The following is a 19,712-nucleotide window of genomic DNA, read 5'->3' on the forward strand; positions in this document are numbered from 1 at the left end:
ATGGCCTTGAACTGGGAAGTACCTCAGTTTTTTGACTCAGACATGACTTGTATCCAGCAGAATCTAGAAGCAGAGCTAGTAGGAGACTTCCTTCAATGTGTTAATTCAGACTATTCCAATCCCCATAACTTTCTCGATCCCTGGTATGACCCCTGTAATCTTCTTAACCTCGAAAATCCTGACTTTGATCATCTGCTTCCACCTTTTTCTCTCAAACCTGACATGTTTCCAGTACAAGATTTCGAACCTTACCCCCAACCGAAACGCCAAAAGTGCTCAAAAGAGTACTATTGCCGGGATCTTACACCCACTTTCTCTAATGGGTTTGCTCCAAATCCATGTCCTAGGCCCGAGTTTTTTTCCGGGGCCTTTACTACTCCGGTGCTCAACTTTCAGCATCCGGAGGTTGTTGATGGCAATACCAGAAAAACTAGTGTTGAAAATGTGGGGAAGAAAGTGGAAGAAAGAAGTGTATCGCCGCAGAGTATCGCGGCAAGAGATAGGAGGAGGAAAATCACAGAGAAGACTCAAGAGCTAGGGAAGCTTGTTCCTGGAGGAAGCAAGATGAACACAGCTGAGATGCTCACTGCCGCTTACAACTATGTCAAGTTCTTGCAGGCTCAGATGGGGATTCTCGAGTTCATGGGGTCCTTTCAGGTATTTTACTGATCAGTTACTTTTCCCCTAGATTCTGCTTGCAGTTCTAAAATTCAATTTTCTGTAATATTTCCAATGAAGTGTTCATTGTTAACTTTTACCAAGATTATAGGGAAGTTTAATGGTGCTAATTAACTGGATCATGTCCTATGAGGACGATTATTAGAAACAATGTGCATCTCTCCATCAGTGACGTACTTTGTCCAACATTGTGGATATGAAAAACTCTTGCCTTTCATCTACGGAATTTTTGAAGAATAAAAGTACCCTTCTAATTTTGTAATTACTAATTTGTGCAACCCCAATCGTTGAAAGTTTTTTCTTTTTTGATGAACAATCGTATCGTACTGAAAGTTTCTAACAATCGTGCAGGAAATGAAGGCAGATCATACACCTACCAAGGAACTACATGTCGTTGCATCTCCTACTATTCAAGAGAAGCTCTATTTGGAGCACAAGTGCTTGGTCCCAAAGGAGTTCGTAGAGGTATTAGCAAACCATTTTGATGCTGAATCGAAGCCTTCACTCTCCCACAAGCTCAACCAGCTGCTCAAACCTAGCGGATGATAGAATAAATGCATGTAAAAATCTTGATTTTCAGGATTCTATTTCATTATCATTTTTCTATTAGCACGTCATGTGCATATGTTTCTTTTGTTTGAAGTAAATGCGGTTAACCTTCCTTTTTTTTTTTTTTTTAATCATTCAAACTCATAATATTTCTTACTCTTGATCTATATAACATGCACCAGTTGTTTCATTACTAGATAGAATAATACTCATCTGCGATACCCGGCACACAATCCTTGCAAAATGAAAATTTTGACAAAGTAGCAAAGAATAGAAGATATTCATGTATTTATGATGAATGAAGATTCTGTATGGGCAGTCGAGCAACGGAAAAGGATATAACTAGCTGAGGACGATGCTGTGAACTACAGAAATCTTTATCATCACACTTTTTCCCTGCTTATTATTTAACCATGATCAACATTACAACTTAAATATTAACCTCTTCATGCTGCTGTTTTGATTTATGAGACACATAAAATTATCGTTACAGATGAAACAAAAGTGAGGACTAGAGCTGGAGGTTTAATAATGAAAACACAAACACTACTTATAACAGGATGTTTAACTGAGATACAACCTCTTTCATCGTAATCAACCTAGGCAAACCCATTTCTGTTCATCGTACCTATAAGCTTCGAGAAAGACTATCACGAAGAAGTGGAAGTGTCGACGGGTGTGTCCGAATGTGCTCCCCACTCAGTCCAAGACCCATCATAGACTGCCACATCAGGCTTACCAAGTTTATGAAGACCCTGGAAGAGAAACACAAATGAAAAAAGGAGGAATATAATATTTCCATTTATTCTATTTTCTTACTTAAATTATTAGCAAATGACATAATTAAGAAAATTTCATGAACATGCTCAGCATTAGAGCAGCATGGATTCTAGAACAGTGGGCCACCAATCTGCATCTCTTTTAATGCATGGTTCCCAAGTTGCCAAAAGTAGTATACGGAAATAGCCTCTTTCACAACCATTCCAATCCCAAGTTAACAATCCTGTCCCTCTCTTCCATAGTTCCATGAGTCCCACCCACTAAATAGTACACTATATCTTCACATATAAACAAACACACTACTATAACTGTACATGGCAATCTTGATCAAATTTAAAACATCGTCAGGGCAGTGACTGAAAACAGAGACTCTTAATAATTTTAATCCCGACAGTAATGAGATATAGCGTCATAGTATTATTATCTCGTTATTATCACCTCGCACTAACATTTGAACAGATGTATGTGCCTATAATTATATGCATAACTTTCAGAGAGAGATTTTACCAATGCGAGAATGCAAGCAGTTACACCAGTGCCACACGAAGTAACAACAGGGCTGTCCAATGTGATGCCTGCAGCATGTGTTTTCAGATCAATTAACTAATTTATGTTGAAGATACCTTGTGAGTTGTGACCAATTGAAATATGATACATTTAAAAAGTAGTCCAGGAGTTCTGGACTGTGTATGGCAAAACAACAAGGAGACAGCAACAGCTAATCAGTTACCCACCCGGGGGCAGAGGGAAAGGGGGTAGGGGGAGGGGCGGTAGTGTTTGAGGAGTTCTGCAGAATATCTCAGAATGATAATGGCATGCAAGAATAATCAGTTCAAGGCTTCTAGAAAATGTAATATGCAGAACAAAGTTGAGTTTGTGTGTGGAATAACAAGGACACAGCAAGCCAGGACTGACTTGACTATATCCTGGTGTAAGGTGGCACAGGCTACACAAAGAGGAAGAAAAGTCATATTACCATCATGACAAGGACCTCTATATTCGTTGCATTCACCATATCAGAAAGCATTAAGATAGCTTCATCAGAGAGAGAGAGACCACAATATGTGTTGTCACTACATCTGAAATGATGTTTTTGGTGTAACAAATAACAACAGGTTCTAAAATGGGAATGAACACTCGGAACTAAATGCAAAGAAATTCCCCATTGTAATGAAAAAGAAACTAATTCACTAATAAGCATCTTGAATACAATGGCTTTTAGAACGAAGTAGATAAAACATCAAAGAGTTGGATAAACTTCGGCAAACAATTATAATGACAAAAAGAGTTCTTACCTTCTTCATCAAATCTTTTTTTCAACTCGTCTGCTGGTAAGACTGTCCCTGAAGCATCCAACAACTGTATAGAAACAAGTTTGTTAATCAACACCCTATGGTGCATAGCTTTTGTACAGACGTCAGACACTTGTTTTTTGTTGGAATTTCATAAAGATCAAGAACTAGATTTTTAGGGAAAGGGGATGGAAAATTGACCAACATATCCAAAGAATGATTACGAACAAAATGAAGCATTTAGACTGCCTCCCATACTACAAAGAATGGTTATACCTATAATCAGACTCAAATTTCAAAAAGTCAGTTTATAACCATTGATATTGCATAACCAGGATCAAGCTCTGGAAATACCTAATAGTTGACTGTTAAAAATCCATATTTTCAGGAATGCTCTTTTTGCTAAAAAAAGAAAGATACAAATCCTCTGCTTCAATAAAATATACGAAACAAATACAGAAGCAAGTATCAAAAACTTTTTTTTTTCCGTAAATACGAAGCTTAAGAATAAAATCTAGTTAAAATGAAAAATGTACAGCACAGCCCACCAACTGATGTTTTCCTTAAACTTAATGGATAGAGGGCACAAAAACCAACATTAGTAAAACCATTAACTTCCTGCATCAATATTATCCTTGAACACTCGCTGAATCACTAAAAACCTTAGGGGTGCATCATTTGGTCCCATTAGAAGAGGCTAAACAAAACCGCAAGATCTTCTTACCTGAGGAAAAGGAATGCACTTGCTTCCAGGTACGTGACCACTTCTTATCCCTTTCCGAGGCTCCAATGCAGTTCCATCAAATCTACAAGAACAAACCTCCATCAAATTCAAAATTCTTAAGCTAAAACCAAACTTTCTGGATATACAGTCTCTACATCAGATTTTCAGCTAAAAGAACTCTTTTTACCAGTTACACATACTGTTATGTCACCTCACTCAAGATTGATAATTTCAAAACCAGTTGTCTGATGCTTGAACAATTTCCAGCATGTATAAGTACAACTCATAAGTCATGATTCACATTTATGGAGGAAACCAATACTCAAAGTTATTCAAGCTTCATGGTATTAACCCTGAACAGTTATATGCTGAAGACTGACTCAACAATTTTATCCCAAAGAAGATGAGTACATGCAGTTGATTAGTAAAAAGAATACCTGGCCTTTGATCGGGCATCTATATGCTGGTGAGTTCTTTCCTCAACATTTTTTTTAACCTGGAGAAATTATTAAGAAATATAAAGCTAGGATTTAGCAAAAAAATAAATTACAAAACACAACTTGTACAGAGCAGTAGTAGTTTTAAGGGGAAGGTTACCACTGACGAGCTACCCCAGAGTCCCAGATATTAGACAACGAAAAATAAATAAATAAAAATTAAAAAAAAAAAGGTGCAGACCAGCTAGTCAATGAAACTTTAATGAATTCAACAACTCTAGCAGTCTTCATCATTCCATAAGAGATTACATTCTATGTCATGCGGACAATGCTACAAGCAATTTTGTGTTTTAAACAAATTTTTGGTGCTCTGTAGTTTTTCCAGTACTGTCATATTCACTTTTACAAAATACAGGAACCTTTTTTAAAAAATTTTAAAAAAAAAAAATTATAGGTACCGTAAAAGTTCTTGAAAAACTAGCGTTAGTTTGCACTGATACAAGGGTGGATGTAAGACATGCAGCTTCATATATTTAAGATAAGAGAAAACAAACCTGCTCAAGATTCCAGACAAGATGTGGCTGAAATTTAGTCTGAAATGTGGTTAGACCAACCTGCAGAACAAAATTGCATTTGTCTGAAATCAGAAAACACGACTTTACAAGTCAAAACATTAAAAGTAATACTACTTAAATAGCAAAAAGAAGACCAGGTAGACTCAATTAAGTGGACTTAAGTAGCTCATATATTTCTGCCAAAAAGAATGTTAAAGTTCCAAAAGAAGCAACAGACTGGCCACCCCGCAACCCTAAAACAGACAGATAAAGTTTTGAACTCTAGACCAACACTCCAGTCACTAGCAGTAAACAATAAAAATTGCACAAAGCTACGGATTTCCAACATATCAAGAAAAGGTGTTGATGCCGGGAAATACAACATACATGGCATTATTACAAAAGAAAGAAATCAGCACCAAGCATTTCCAAAAGTCATTCAGAGACAACGAGAACATTTAGACAAATTAGTAGGATAAACTATGGCACCATGGCAGGTATACTTGAAAAAAAAATGTCAAAAATCAGGTATAATGATGGGAACTTACTGGCTGTCCCTTATATACTTTCTCTATTGCCTCACTGGCAGCACTAGCTTTCAAAATCGCATCACCAGAAGCACTAGATTCAACGTCATATCCAGATGCACGCCATCTTGGCAAGCCTCCATCTAAAACCCAGACTCTATCATGGCCAAACACTCGGAACATCCTTTTATTTTACAATGAATTGAAGCATCAGTTGATGCCACATGGGGTTGGAAACACATTGTTTAGCAGCATTTCAGATGAGTTACATAACTTACCACCACACACGAGCTGCACTAAAAAGCCCTTTCCCATCATACACAACTAGATCGTCTTTGTTCTCAATGCCAAGAGCAGAAACAGCAGCAGCAAAGGCTTCCTCAGATGGTAACATATGTGGTAACTGAAAAAATCATCAATTCTAGATCATCAAGAGTTGACAAAAGGAGACTGCAAGATAGATAGCAAAGTAACATATGCCTGCAGATGATGGCACACATAGACCTAGAACTTCCAACGTCAAGAATTATTCACCAGATTAATATTAATCATACTCATCACTTCATAAAGATGATTGTATTACTACATGAAATGACTGATACCGAGACTAGGGTTACATAGTTCATAAATGCACATTACTGGAAAACATAAGAATATTTTATATTGTAACCATCAGGGGAAAGCTTTCCAGATATTAAGATGAATGTAGTATAATAGAGTAACCTCATTCACTCACTTTGCTCCAGTGTAAATTCATGAAACCTATCTCCAAAGGTACAGAAAGTATGCAATTTTGCGGGGCAAAGCAGAATTTTGCATCTTGTACTCTTAACTTTGGTTTGTCTGAGTATATGTGTGCATGTGCATGTGCATGTGCATGTGCACGTGAGAAACAGAGTGAGCTGTGAAGCATGCACATTAGGTAGGTTTATTTTATCAACGTAAAGCAGATGTATTAATCATATAATCGACAAGAGAAACCTTGGATTACTAATGCTATACATTCAAAAGTGTAACCCAGTAAATGTATGTTTAGAGAAAACCAAATACGAAACAAAAAGATGTCAGATGGGATAATGGCAAATGAAAAGAAAGAGAAACCATCTCACTTTTGTTGTGCGATCCGATATTCCATCTACGTCAAAGAAAAGGGCACCAGGAATATGAGCAACCTGTTATCAGAAAGAATCAGGATCTACATCCATTATGAAATCAATGAGAAGAAGGAACTAAGGAGAATTACTAATAAGAACCAGATAACAGCATTTGCGGAGAATAAGAAAAATAAGAATTTAAAAATATGACGGGAGAAAACAGAAAGCGAAGTGAACACCTGATACTCTTGAATCGGATTCCTTTGCTCATCAGGCATGTACCAAGACGCATCCACAACCTAAATTCAACAAATAACTAAAGATTACCAACGCTTAAAGGACTAAAGGATGCATATAAGGGGGAAAATGGGTAATTGTTTCAAGTCAAAAGAGTTTCATTGTGATACAAAAGACAATCATTTGATAGGCATAATATAGACGGAAAAATAAAAAGAGAAACAGTGATTATGATGACAACAACGAGATCGGGGAAAAAAAAAAAACAAAAACAAATCTGCACTAGAGAAGGTGAAATTACACTGAGCATCAGGCATTAAATGCAAATATCTTCAAAATATTTCCAGACTACACTGGAGGCGGAAAAATGGGGGTTGATGAAAGAAAGAAGCAAAGTACAAACAAGCCAACGCCAGTTACCTTAAGGTCAGGCTCCTTGAGATTAGCATGGAGCCAATCAACAGAAACAACAGGCTCATTTGTAGATGCCGATGTTGAAAAATCTGCTCTTGCCCCAGCTACTGATGAAGCCATAGCACGAGGTATTAAACCAGATACTCTATATTTTGTATAGGAAGAGTCAGCTCGCAAGAGATCTGATCTTTTCTGCATTGGTGGGAAAAAAACATTTGATTAGGTCTTGCCACAACAGATAAGGTTATGTGCAGTGAAAAGCTTCGTCCACTAGCTTAAATCAATAAGGTCATTATTAAGTTGGTTACTTCACGTTCACCATACAGGGTAGCAGATGCAAACCCAGATAAATATAAGCAACCCCGCGATCATCATCCGGGAAAAAGAAAATTTCAAAAATGAAACTTGACCTTTCAGTTGTAGAGAATGAGCAACCCAAGATAAGTAGTGATTTTGAATGATTTCACATAGTCAATCTTTACATGCAGCCTTTGATCCCAAGACATACAGGACTGTCGATGATAATCTTGTAAATAAGACAGAGACAACTAAACCAACCAATCTCCTAGCACTATATGATTTTCAAATTAACGGACAGCCAATAACTCACAGCACAGAACTATGCATTTGCATAGTTAACCAACTCAAATACTTTTAAGTCACAACGATAATCAAACAAGAATCTAGGATACGAACAAGAAAACCAAGTTTAGGGGTCAATAAACATAGTCAGGAACTGAGTGCATGTGCAGAACAACTACACTAAACACCTTCACAGTAGTACACTCTACATCCTACAAGTCACTAACTGATTAAACAATGAGAACCAATGTTAGTGAACCACTACAAAACGCTCCAAACCAAAGACCTTGCATCTCAAATCCACTGATACTAAAACCCAGATAAAAAAAACCGATCAAACAAGCAAAAGATAAAAACTTTACAGAGATGGATTCAGAACATCATCAAAAGCAACAAACTTTACAAACAGAATTGAAGATTAAGCAGAAACCCAATAGAAGATTACTCAGAAAAAGAGAGGGAAGAGAGATTTACATTGAGCAGGGAAGAGAGGATTTGGGGCTTTGGGGAGAGAGAGTGTGCAGAAGAGTGAAAAAGGCGATGACCCAAAAGAGTCCTTGCAAAAAGAGCTGAAGCCATTCACTCAGAAGACCATAGAATTAAAGGGTTTTGGCTTTTCAGAACTCTATCGAGGATCAAAGTGAGAGTGAAAAAAAGGCCAAAAGGGGTTATCCTGTGTCGTCTGCTGTGGAGTCGAGTAGTTTGGCTTTTATCTCCAGCTGCATAAGGGATGGAGACAGCACCTTTGTTACCTCGGAAAATTTAAGGGCCGGTTTGGACGATATTACAGAAAGTCATAGCCAAGGTTTTAAATATTGGTATATCTTCATTTGTATCCAAAAAGAGAGATATCGGAATTTTCGGGAATGCAGGGTAACAAAATGTCGTTTTTGCAAAAAGTCAATTTATTAGAAATTTAGAACTACATATAAATATATATGAATATCAACTTCATCTACATCCAAAAAGAGACTCTAGGCGGTTGAAAAGCCGCTCGTTGGTCTATGAAAATGCAATGATCAGACCAAGACATATGACCCATATAGTGCGAATTGTAGTGATGAACATGATAGTTATAGATCTCTTTAGAGCTGCCGACTGTTTCCTTTATACGAGGATAATAAGGATGAACCCAACTGGATGACTGATCATATACTTCTCCATATTAATTATATCCATAAGCATCATAACCAAATTGATTGTTACCTTCATGAGATTCATTTGGATCCCACTGCACTCTGTGCCTAAACTGATAGAGTCAAAACTTAAGGCAATTGAAGAAACATCAGATGGGTTACTTTGATCATCAGTTGCACCTGTAGTCCTCCTCCCATATCGGGTCTTCTCTTGAGCACCATAACCAGTTGTTCTCACTCCGTGGTCTTTATCTTGGGTGGTATGATCAAAATTACCTTCACAGGTAAATTGGAATCCTCCATCCACAGAAGATTGTCCATATTCATATCTTTCACCTCCACCACATGTTCCACTTCCACCCTCTCCACCATCATCAGAACTATCTGGAGTTGCTGTACCACCCCTCGCATCATCACTATCTGAATTATCTTCTGGGTTTTTAACAACTTCTTCAGATAAGACTCTCTCTACATTAATTGATTCCAGCATTAGTTGCAGTTTCTACAACTTGTGGAAGAGGTCTTCCAGCTTCATCATCGAGGTGTGCAGGCATAATCCAATCATGAAGTGGATCAATGCCATTATCAAGCAGCTTGCTTGCAACATGAAGTAGATCTATATAGTTGTTTTCATTGACCACATTATTCTTTGCCTGTTTATCTCGCAGCCGCAGCTTCATGTTGTAGTAGCAGTATACAAGCTTTTCCAACTTCTGATATGCCAAACAGTTCCTTTGCTTGGTATGAATAATAGCAAATGTATTCCAATTTCTCTCACACGCAGAAGAAGAAGCCGTTTGTGCCAAAATGCGCATTGCAAATTTCTGCATGTTTGGTGCAGAATATCCACATTGTGCCCACCAATCAGCTGTAAAGCTACTACAATGATTTACTGCTATAGTAGATCAACATTTTCACTTAGATTCGCCTTGAGGGGATTTTGTACTCACCTAGATTCACCTTGAGGGGATTTCTCCTCACTCAGATTTGCCTTTAGCAGATCTCTCTTCCCACATATTTTCATTTAGAGAATTACTGAGTTTTTTTTATTTTTACCTCAAATTTTACAGATATTTCTTCACTTTATCAGGGATATATCGCAAATATCTAATATATCAGGGATCTTTGTTGATGTTGGAGAAATTTCGCAGAAACGGTAAAAGATAAGATATTTACCCCCTAGATATATCGGTCCGTCGAAAAAAGGAGATATCGGAAATATCGTAGATATTTAAAAGAGTTAATTACTGTTTACTCTCTATACTTATAGAGTTTCATCGTTTCAGTCTCTGACCTTCGAATTTCACCTAAAAAGTCCATGAACTCTCAATTTCCTCCCAATTCGTCCCTGCCGTCAAGCTCTGTCCAAATTATCCGTTAATTTGCTGACGTGGCACCCATTTTATGCTAAAATGTCATTTTACCCTCACTTAAATTTTTTTTTTTTTTTACTTAAAAAAAAAATTCTCTCCTTGTTTTAGGGAATCAGAAATTGAGAGATAATCGCTGTGTATTCTCATTGATAATAGGGGTCTCTTTATATAGAGGATTACAATGCATAGAGATAGAATCATACAAGGAAAGAGAATCTCTAGATTCTTCTAATTGAACCCTATTAACACTAGGTCAAGTAACCTAGAGTTTGGATTAAACACAAATAGAGATATCCTTAAACACTCCCCCTTATGTTGTCCAAACGCGGTGCTTCTCTCGTTGCCTGGTTAAAAACCTTGCCGAGTAACAAAAACCCAGTGGGACAAAAATAACCTCGGTCGAAGGGGAAAAAGAGCACAACACACCCTTCACGTTTCGAGGTGAACATGTAGACATCTCCCCCTGATGTTTGCGCCTCCCCCTGATGACTACGATCATGGGAGTTCAGATAATTTCCGCAAGTCAATTCTTGCCACATGTTTCTCGAACGTGGATTTGGGCAATGACTTAATAAACAAGTCTGCCTCACTGTCCTCAGATTGAACCTAGTTCACTTTGATCTCGAGGAGAGTCTGTTGTTGCTGATTATGCTTGGTATTATCGCTTTTGATGTAGCCTTGCCTCATTTGTTCAAAACAAGTAGCATTATCCTAAATGCTCGTAGGCTCATCTGTGGTAGACTTCAAACCACAATTGTTCGAACATGCTTAATTATGGATCCAATCCATATACATTCACGAACCACTTCGTGAAGAGCAATGATCTCTGCATTGTTCGAAGATATAGCGACTAGGGTCTATTCTGTAGACCTCCAAGATGTCACGGTCTTTTCCCATGGTGAACACTTGACCGGATTGGGAATGACCTTTGTGTGGGTCAGAGAGATACCCAACATCAGCAAAACCTTCCAAAACACATGTCTTTTTGGGATGGGGGTAGTGGACTCAGGCCAGTGTTGGCGGCGTACCTGGTGTGTGATGGGTCTGAATCCATCATCTCTTTGTAGGGATAGAGCAAGCTCATATCAATCATACATCTCAAATATCGAAAGATATCTTTTACACCAATCCAATGGCGTCGTGTTGGCGTAGAGCTATATCTAGCTAACAAGTTCACAACATATGAGATGTCCGGTCTTGTGCATTGGGATAAGTACAATAATGCGCCTATTGTACTAAGTAAGGCACTTCTGCCTCTAGCACATCTTCGTCATCATCCTTTCAACTAAGGGGATCCTTTTCAGGATCAAGACTATGGACGATCATGGGGGTGCTTGAAAGCTTGACCTTGTCAAAATGCCTAAGCATCTATCGACACGATGCTCAAGTTCTAAACCGAGACATAATCGTGTTCTCCCAAAATCCTTCATCTCAAACTCGGATTTCAAGTGTTCAGTGGTTTCCCTTAACTCTTTAAGGGCTTCTAATGAAGATCATGTCCAACATGAACCGCGATAGAATCCGAAACTTGTCATAGAAACGCGTGGACATATCCCTTCCCAATCAAGTAGTCACTTTAGTGAGCGTTTCAATCTTATTGTAAACGCGCTCCGTGGTCTAGAGCCTCTTGACTTGGGTAAATGAAGTTCACCATGAACCTTCATGTATATTCCGTATCTAGATCCCCATAGAGATACGTAGTGACCACATTTGTAAGCTGCATGTTCAGTTATTTGGAAACTACCAAACTGACAAGGTAGTGGAGTGCAATGACATCCATTACAAGAGAATATGTCTCATCGTAGTCGATTCCAGGGCGTTTTGTGAGACGCCTTGCCCCATAAGGCGAGATTACCATATCTTTTTCTCATCACGCTTTCTAACGAAGACCCATTAGTCAATAGGTTTTATGTCAGGAGGTGTTAGCATCTCTAGCTCGAAAACCTTCCTCTTCGTTAGAGAATCCATCTTAACTTGGATCGCATCTTTCCATTTAGGCCAAATCTCTCTACGTTGGCATTCATTCATCAACGGAGCATGGTTCGATATCATCTGACTCAACAAACTCATGCGCAACGAAATGCGCAACGAAATACGCAACTACATCACCAATTATGATGGAGTTTCTATCCCACGTCTCATGTACACTAGTGTAAGTTTCATAGAGCTCTATATTCTCAGGAATAGGTTCTGACGTTGAGGCGTCCCCCAACGATAACCATAACCCAGAAGATTCTCATAAGACGGATTTTGAGTCTTGATGATCAAAGGATTGAAATGTGCCAAAGTATCCTTCGAACTCACGGGCCTCCCACGCATCCTAGCTGGGGCCATGGCCTGTAACGCCAGAGTGCCACTCTCTTTGGCATTGGCACCATGCCTACCTTCGTGTAGGGTGGCGCTATGTCCTCTCGTAGGGACGTACTTCCTTGCAGGCATGTTTGCAGCATATTTGTGTGATCTCTTCACTTTAATATGGATCAAGATGAGACATAGTGGGGACAGACCACGACAATTCCTGTCGTTCCTGTTGAACATCTGTGTTCTTATCTCCCCCGAACGACGGGAAGACTGTTTCATCAAAGTGACATCCGCAAATCTAGTGGTAAGGAGATCGCCTTGCAAGGGCATTAAGTGGCGGATGATTGTTGGAGTCTCAAATCCAACTGAGTTGCCCATTCGTCTGTAAGGACCTATCATAGTGCGATGTGGCAGCGCAATAGGTACATAAATGGCTCAGTCAAATGTGCGTAAGTACAAAATAGTTGTACCCAGTCACTAGCTGTAACGCAGGGGTACATTGAGTGGCGGTAGGTCGTAGACGAATTAGCATAGCTGCATGCGATATTGCATCACCTCAAGCGGATATAAGGAGAATGGTGTGCATTACCAATGTCCAGACTATCATCGTAGTCGTTTCTGCGAGACCAATTGGGGTGTACATGGGAATATGATGTCTAACATCAATCCCAATGCAATAACCATCGAAAGTCTTTGATGTAAACTCTCCAGCATAGTCAAATCCAATTGACTGAATATGATGATTTGGGGAGTGAGCCCGTTGTCATATGATATGTGCTAGGAGTGTAGCATAAGCAGCATTACAAGTGGACAATGGCACGACACGTGACCAGCGTGTTTGCGTGTCAACCAACATCATGAGATATTTAAACGTCCGCAAGTTGGTTGAATCAGTTCATAGAATCCCCATGGATTTGATGTAAGAACATAATGAGTATTTTCATATCCTTTGCGTAGGACGGTCTCAGTCCTAATTTCCCCAATGAACTGGCTTTGCAAAATGAGCGAGAGGCCTTAGAAGCGACCAATGAGGATTTTGGTTAAGCGTCTGTAGCGCTATTAGAAGCAAAATGTGTGACTACATCTCCCATCATGGCGTTGGAGCCATGGAAATTAGCATGTATGGCGTCATGGCCACAAGGAGGAACAACCGTGGCGTTATGCTCATGGTTGGCGCCTTTTATGGCGTCATCAGATTCTTGCTTCGTTTTGCTCATAATGATGGATATCCGAGTGAAGTCTTTAGTAGACGGATCATCATATCATGACCAGGATGACCTATCCTGTCGTGATAAAGCCAATATGTGTCTAAATCCAAGAGATCTTCTCTCATAAGTTTATTGGATTTAATAGCTCGAATAGTGACATAGAGTCCACTAGAGAGACACATAAACTTCTCTAAGATGCGCCTTTGTTCGCAATAGTTAGAGGTATTCGCAAAGGAACTCATCTCCGTTCTACATGCGTTTTCGCATGGAATCCATTGGCTATTCATAGGGCAATTTGCCCTAAGAGCGTAGAGAGTTTCTGTGACAGTAATTAAGGTGCCATTTGGCAAGTGGAACTTGGGCTATTCCATGTCCTTGAATTAATATTGATGGCCCAGCCATCGTAGTCACAAAGTAATATGCTCAGAATCAAAATTGAGTCATAATGAAAAGAACTCGAAATTTTATTCATAAGCCAATGGAGTACATCATTGTTTCTTTGATCAAAGAAAATCTAATCCAATAAACATGGCAATTGCCTACATCTCTTGAAAAATAAAAAGACTTAATCAAAATCGCCAGTTTCTGGGTCTTGATCCTTATAGTCTTCCACCCTTAGATCGAGATCGCCATCTTGATCTTCTTGTTCCATGTAATTTGCTTCCCTTGCTTCACGATACGTCTTGTATGCGTTTGCAACATTCTGGGGTGCTATACATGCTTTGGCCCAATGTTCAGTTGATCCACATCGAAAACAAACATCATTATGGTCAGGCTCCCTTGATCGAGGCGCCATTGGGGCGGGATTTGGACGACCAATGCTCTTGGTGGCGTTACCACCATGGTCGGAGGCTTCTCCTCTCTCTCTCTTCACACGTTGACCTCTACGGTTCCGTGCACGCCTCTCTTGGCTATTTCCTTCCTCTTTAGGGCGAACATATGGACCAGAATGTCTAGAATTGTCCCTACTCTTAGGGTTTCGCTCCTTGCGTCCTCCATTGGGGGCGCGACTATAGTTAGACTCCGGAATAGACTTAGTTTCCACAGGTCTAGCATTATAGTTCTTCATAAGAATATTGTCGTGCTTTTCAGCTACGTTCATGGCGCCAATGAGCTCATGAAACCTTGTGATACGTCCTGCATTTACATCAATCCGATAATTCTTTGAAATCATCAGTGCAGAGACGAGGAAGGTAGAGAGAGTCTTCTCGATCAACATCGTATCAGTTATGGCTTGGCCACAAAACTCCATCAGAGACTTGATACAAAGGGCTTCCGAGTTATAATCAAGCACAGACTTGAAATCACAAAAGCGGAGGCTATGCCATCACACTTCTAAATCAGGAAGTAGAGAGTCACGAACGTTGCCAAATCGCTGCTCAAGTTCTACCCATAGCTTTCTTGGTTCTTCCTCATTGAGGTATTCATTTTGGAGCGCGTCATTCATGTGCCTTGTAATGAGAATTATGGCTTTAGCTTGTTTTGCTTCGAAAGCAGTAGCTTGCTCAATGGAGAGCACGTTCTGACCAGGCTCTTGGATGCCTCCCAGAAGTCCATCAGCCTTAAGATGTTGGCGCACATCTCTGACCCACCTATGGTATCCTGCGCCAGTTGTCTCTAGTGGAACGAAGTTCAACTTGTTCAGGTTACTCATCCTGAAAAACAACACAAGATTAGGGTTAGTTTCGGAGCGAAAAGGCTACCACGAAAAACTATTAAATTTCTGAGCGTAGTCACTTCCAAGAAATTAGGGATTTTCTGAGCGTAGTCGCTTCCAAGAAAATCCGATTCCAAGAGGGGTTTTGGATTAGATCGAAACAACGATGTATGTGGTCGATCGTTTTCTTCTCAACAAACTCTAAGTTTGGAGGACTCTACAAGCTCCAAGCTTGGAGTGAGTACGAACCCCTATGAAGAAGAAAGGGGGGTAGGAGAAGGGATGATGGAAATCCCCGAGAAAAGAAGAAGAAGAAAAAACTTCAAAAACGGGAACTTTTAGAAAAGTTTACCTTGAAAAGTTGTCGGAAATCTTGACCGGAAAAGTTGGCCTGAAAAATGTAGCTGGAGAAGTTACTGTAGCTGCCGGAAATGTCGCCGGAAGTTGACAGGAAAATGTTGCCGGAAGTTGGCCGGAAAAGTCGCCGGAAAGTGGCCAGAAAAGTGTTGACCGGCGTTGACTGACCGTTGACAGGGGCGCTGACGTGGCAGATCGGAGCTGACGTGGCAGTGCGGCGCTAACGTGGCAGGGCTGACTGGATGCTGACGTGTGCTTGCGTGGACGCTGACATGGCAGCTGACGTCAGGGGGCCTCGTTGCTGGGCTTCTTCTGCTTCTGGGCTTCAGGGTTATGGCTTGGGCTGCGGCTTGGGCTGCCTCTTCCCCCTTTTTTTTTTTTTTTCTCTTCTGCCGGTTTTTCTGCCGGACCTTTAGTCGGCCGGTTCAGCAAGTTTTAGGTCGGTTTTCTTGGAATTTCTTCCGGTTCCGGTAATCTGGGATCAGTTTGCAGCTTCTGGTAGAGTATGGCTGTAGGAGACTGGGAGGAAAGCTTTGAACCGAGCAGAGGGACTTTCGCTATTTCCGGTGGCCGGTTCGGTGGTTTTTCGGCCGGTTCTGGGGGTGGAGCCGCCGGTTCTGGACTCCTGGAGTTGAGATCTTCAAGGTGGGCGGTGGTGGTTTCTGGGATTTGAAGGCTACGAATTTAGGATTTCAGGGTTAGGGCTCGTGCTGATAACGTGTTTTAGGGAATCAGAAATTGAGAGATAATCGCTGTGTATTCTCATTGATAATAGGGGCCTCTTTATATAGAGGATTACAATGCATAGAGATAGAATCATACAAGGAAAGAGAATCTCTAGATTCTTCTAATTGAACCCTATTAACACTAGGTCAAGTAACCTAGAGTTTGGATTAAACACAAATAGAGATATCCTTAAACACTCCTTTTATTTTATTTTTTCTTTTTGCTCTTTACATCCTCTTCTAATAGAGCCCCAATCTAGTATCGGAGCTGCCCTCCATCACCTAGATTTCATTTCTCTTCTTCCTCACCTACTCATAACCCCCGATTTCATTTCTCTCTCTAGACATGACGGCGACTCTGTGTCTCAAGGCCACTCCCTCTTCCATTCTCTCGCTCTCTCTCACCTCCCAAACACCACCACCACCACCTCTCTTTCTTCAAAACCCGCATCCCCACATTCTCCACCATCACCATGTCGTCATTCCCGTCGTCGAGCACATCGTCCTCTTCAAGGTCAAAGACAACACCAATCCCTCCAAGGTCAACGGCTACTCAGATCCGCCGCGTCCCTCCATCGTTTTGTCGCATCTAGGTTCCGGGTCTGATAAAGAGAATCTTAGCCTCTTTATTCGGGACCTCTTCACTCGGCTGCAAATTGGCGGCCTCGAGTTCAAGAAGAAGGCTTTCGAGTCTCAGCTTCAGCTTCTCGAAGACGACGACAAGGTCGTCGATGGGATTCAATCGGCAACTTTAAAATGAATCCCTCGCTGTCTTCTTCTCCATCTTCTACTTCTTCAGCTTTCGCTAGCTCTTGGTTTTCCGGTGTGAAATGATGTCAGCAGTTGTCGAAGTCAGAAGATTCGATCTGGCGGGTCAGCACAGGCGCAGGAAAAGCCGGGTCCGATCTGGTACGGTGGGAATTTGGGTCAAACATCAATGGTCAGAGCGGCAGTGGTCTGCATAGAGGAACGACGACAGGAGAAGACGTCGTGGTGGTCTTTGAGCATCGGGTCTGCAGCTCGGCGACTGGTTTGGTACGGTTCTAAGTACGGATCAACCACTAGTTTGGAGACATTTTGTAAAAGATTGATGCTTTGAGCTCCATTTGCTACAGATTTTGCTCACTTGGGCCATTTTGGTGTTTCTGGGTCTCTAAATTCAGAGAGATCGCTCACTTGGGTCCCTTTAAATTTCTGCAGGGCTTGTTTCGATGATGATGTCAAGGAGGGGGGCAAAGTTTGCTTGCAGTGTGGCACTATCTATGATGGTATCTCTTTTACTTGGATTTCTCTATTCTATGTTCATGTTTTAGAAGTTCAAATATGCTTGAGAGGGGTTGATGTGTTTTGTATGAAATAAATGCAATCGATGTTTAAATCTTCTTTAAAGAAGATGGGTCCGGTAGTAATTGAGGTTTTAGAAGTTCAAATCTGCATGAATGTGGAATTGTATATGAATTGTTGAATTATCAAGTTTAACTGATTCTTGATTCGTTGAGATTATGATCTGTTTTGGTTTAATCAATAATTGAACTGAGTAGTGAATCTGTGATTAGGTTGGATTTATGATATTATCTCTGATCCCAATGGTGTTGATTGGAGTTGATCAGTGGTTTCTTTGTTGTTATGGTAATTTTCGGATGATTCTGGTCATGGGTATACACATTCTCGGTCCAGCGAGAAAGATGCCGGAGGATGAGAGCTTCCAGATAATAGAATGAGATAAACAGAGGAGAGGAGAGGAGACGAGAGATGTGGAAGAAGAAGAGGTAAAAACAAAAAAACAAAAAGAGAGAGAAAAAAATTAATTAAAAAAAAAAAAGTAAGTGAGGGTATAATAGACTTTTAGCATGGAAATGACCTCCACGTCAGCGAGATAACGGAGTCTTGGACGGAGGCTTGACGGCAGGGATGAATTTGTAGGAAATTGAGAGTTCAGGGACTTTTTAAGTGAAATTCGAAGGTCAGTGACTGAAACGATGAAACCCTATAAGTATAGGGAGTAAGCAATATTTAATCCTATTTAAAACCTTGGTCAAAGCCAGTAAATAAAATTTAAGTATTTTTTTTTTTTAAGATTTAACGATATTAATTCCTCCGTGAAATTAATTATTTTTCTCTTATTCCTGAAGGGAGGTTTGTTAAGATTTAAATACTAAATAAGAATGATTGGGTGTGATGGTCGAGCCTCATGTTTATCGCCATCTACCCCCCAATCCCCAATGATATAGTCATTTGCCTTACTCCGCTTACCTCATCCAAGGGGAACCCCTTCTATAAGACAAGGAAGCTCATTTAAAAAATGAATGAATGTAGATGATAAGGTTGCGAAGAGAGTTAGAGTGATCAAAGAATAGAGTAATCTTACCAAAATTGAATTTTCTTTTCATACCATATGTGCTTAGACTTGGCTTTATTCCCTTTGATTTCCGATGTAATATATATATATATATATATATATATATTTTCCTCAAAAACCTTTGCAGGGATCCCTATGAGCTCCGTTTTAATCAAATTAGCAGTTGGATCAGCATCAGCATAGCTTGCTGCACCGCGAAGTTGATCTTTAGTTAGAAAATAGCATCCTTGTGCCAGAGGTGAGTAGTAAGTGTTGAAACCTCTAAGCTCTAAACACATGAATCTCAATATGTGGGAGTTCAAAGCTTATCTTATTGAATGAATGAAACTGTGGCTTTATACCAGCCTTACAAAAACAGGAATGAAAAACAAAACAACTACGTTAACATGGCCTAAAGACGTGGTGAATCTGTTAAGGAATAATTCAAACCTAAGCTAAACCCTGATATTCAGGACTTTATTAACAGAATAGCAACTAACACGATATTAAATGTGATAAGTCTATTTGACTTAGTCACCAAGAAACCTATAGCTCCAACATCCTCCCTTAAATTGACCTGCAAACTGCAATCAGTTTACCACTGGTGCCACGTGAACTCCAAGCAGATCCCTCAATCTCAAGAACACCTCCAGCTTCAAGGGCTTAGTCATAATGTCAGCAATTTGATCTTTCGAACCACAATGGACTAACTCAATAATCCCATCTTTTGTTAAGTCACGAAGAAAGTG

General features: G+C 40.1%; 2 protein-coding genes across 2 annotated transcripts; one reads left to right on the forward strand and one right to left on the reverse strand.

Moving 5' to 3' along the window:
* On the forward strand, positions 1 to 1,224 carry LOC112203340 (transcription factor bHLH52). Its single transcript, XM_024344324.1, has 2 exons — positions 1 to 657; positions 1,030 to 1,224. Exons 1-2 carry the CDS (start codon positions 1 to 3, stop codon positions 1,222 to 1,224), a joined length of 852 nt encoding a protein of 283 aa, XP_024200092.1.
* A 364-nt stretch (positions 1,225 to 1,588) lies between these two features.
* On the reverse strand, positions 1,589 to 8,605 carry LOC112166857 (thiosulfate/3-mercaptopyruvate sulfurtransferase 1, mitochondrial). The gene is made up of 12 exons (XM_024303779.2): positions 8,343 to 8,605; positions 7,293 to 7,478; positions 6,875 to 6,934; positions 6,651 to 6,713; positions 5,820 to 5,944; positions 5,563 to 5,725; positions 5,015 to 5,074; positions 4,461 to 4,519; positions 4,024 to 4,105; positions 3,303 to 3,366; positions 2,515 to 2,582; positions 1,589 to 1,982 (listed from the first exon to the last, which is right to left on the reverse strand). Exons 1-12 carry the CDS (start codon positions 8,445 to 8,447, stop codon positions 1,878 to 1,880), a joined length of 1,140 nt encoding a protein of 379 aa, XP_024159547.1. The 5' UTR covers positions 8,448 to 8,605; the 3' UTR covers positions 1,589 to 1,877.
* Between the last annotated feature and the right edge of the window lie 11,107 nt (positions 8,606 to 19,712).

This window comes from Rosa chinensis, chromosome 5 (genome assembly GCF_002994745.2).
Source record: "Rosa chinensis cultivar Old Blush chromosome 5, RchiOBHm-V2, whole genome shotgun sequence".
NCBI classification, from domain to species: domain Eukaryota; kingdom Viridiplantae; phylum Streptophyta; class Magnoliopsida; order Rosales; family Rosaceae; genus Rosa; species Rosa chinensis.

What these genes read in the sequence shown, in the direction of transcription:
- LOC112166857 (XM_024303779.2), bottom strand. Translation starts at nt 8,447, where the DNA reads ATGGCTTCAGCTCTTTTTGCAAGGACTCTTTTGGGTCATCGCCTTTTT. An exon ending in TCCTCTCTTCCCTGCTCAAT is followed by an intron (nt 7,479 to 8,342) that starts GTAAATCTCTCT and finishes CCACCAATGCAG; the next exon opens with AAAAGATCAGATCTCTTGCG. An exon ending in TATCGGATCGCACAACAAAA is followed by an intron (nt 5,945 to 6,650) that starts GTGAGATGGTTT and finishes TGATTTTTTCAG; the next exon opens with TTACCACATATGTTACCATC.
- LOC112203340 (XM_024344324.1), top strand. Translation starts at nt 1, where the DNA reads ATGGCCTTGAACTGGGAAGTACCTCAGTTTTTTGACTCAGACATGACT. An exon ending in AGTTCATGGGGTCCTTTCAG is followed by an intron (nt 658 to 1,029) that starts GTATTTTACTGA and finishes ACAATCGTGCAG; the next exon opens with GAAATGAAGGCAGATCATAC.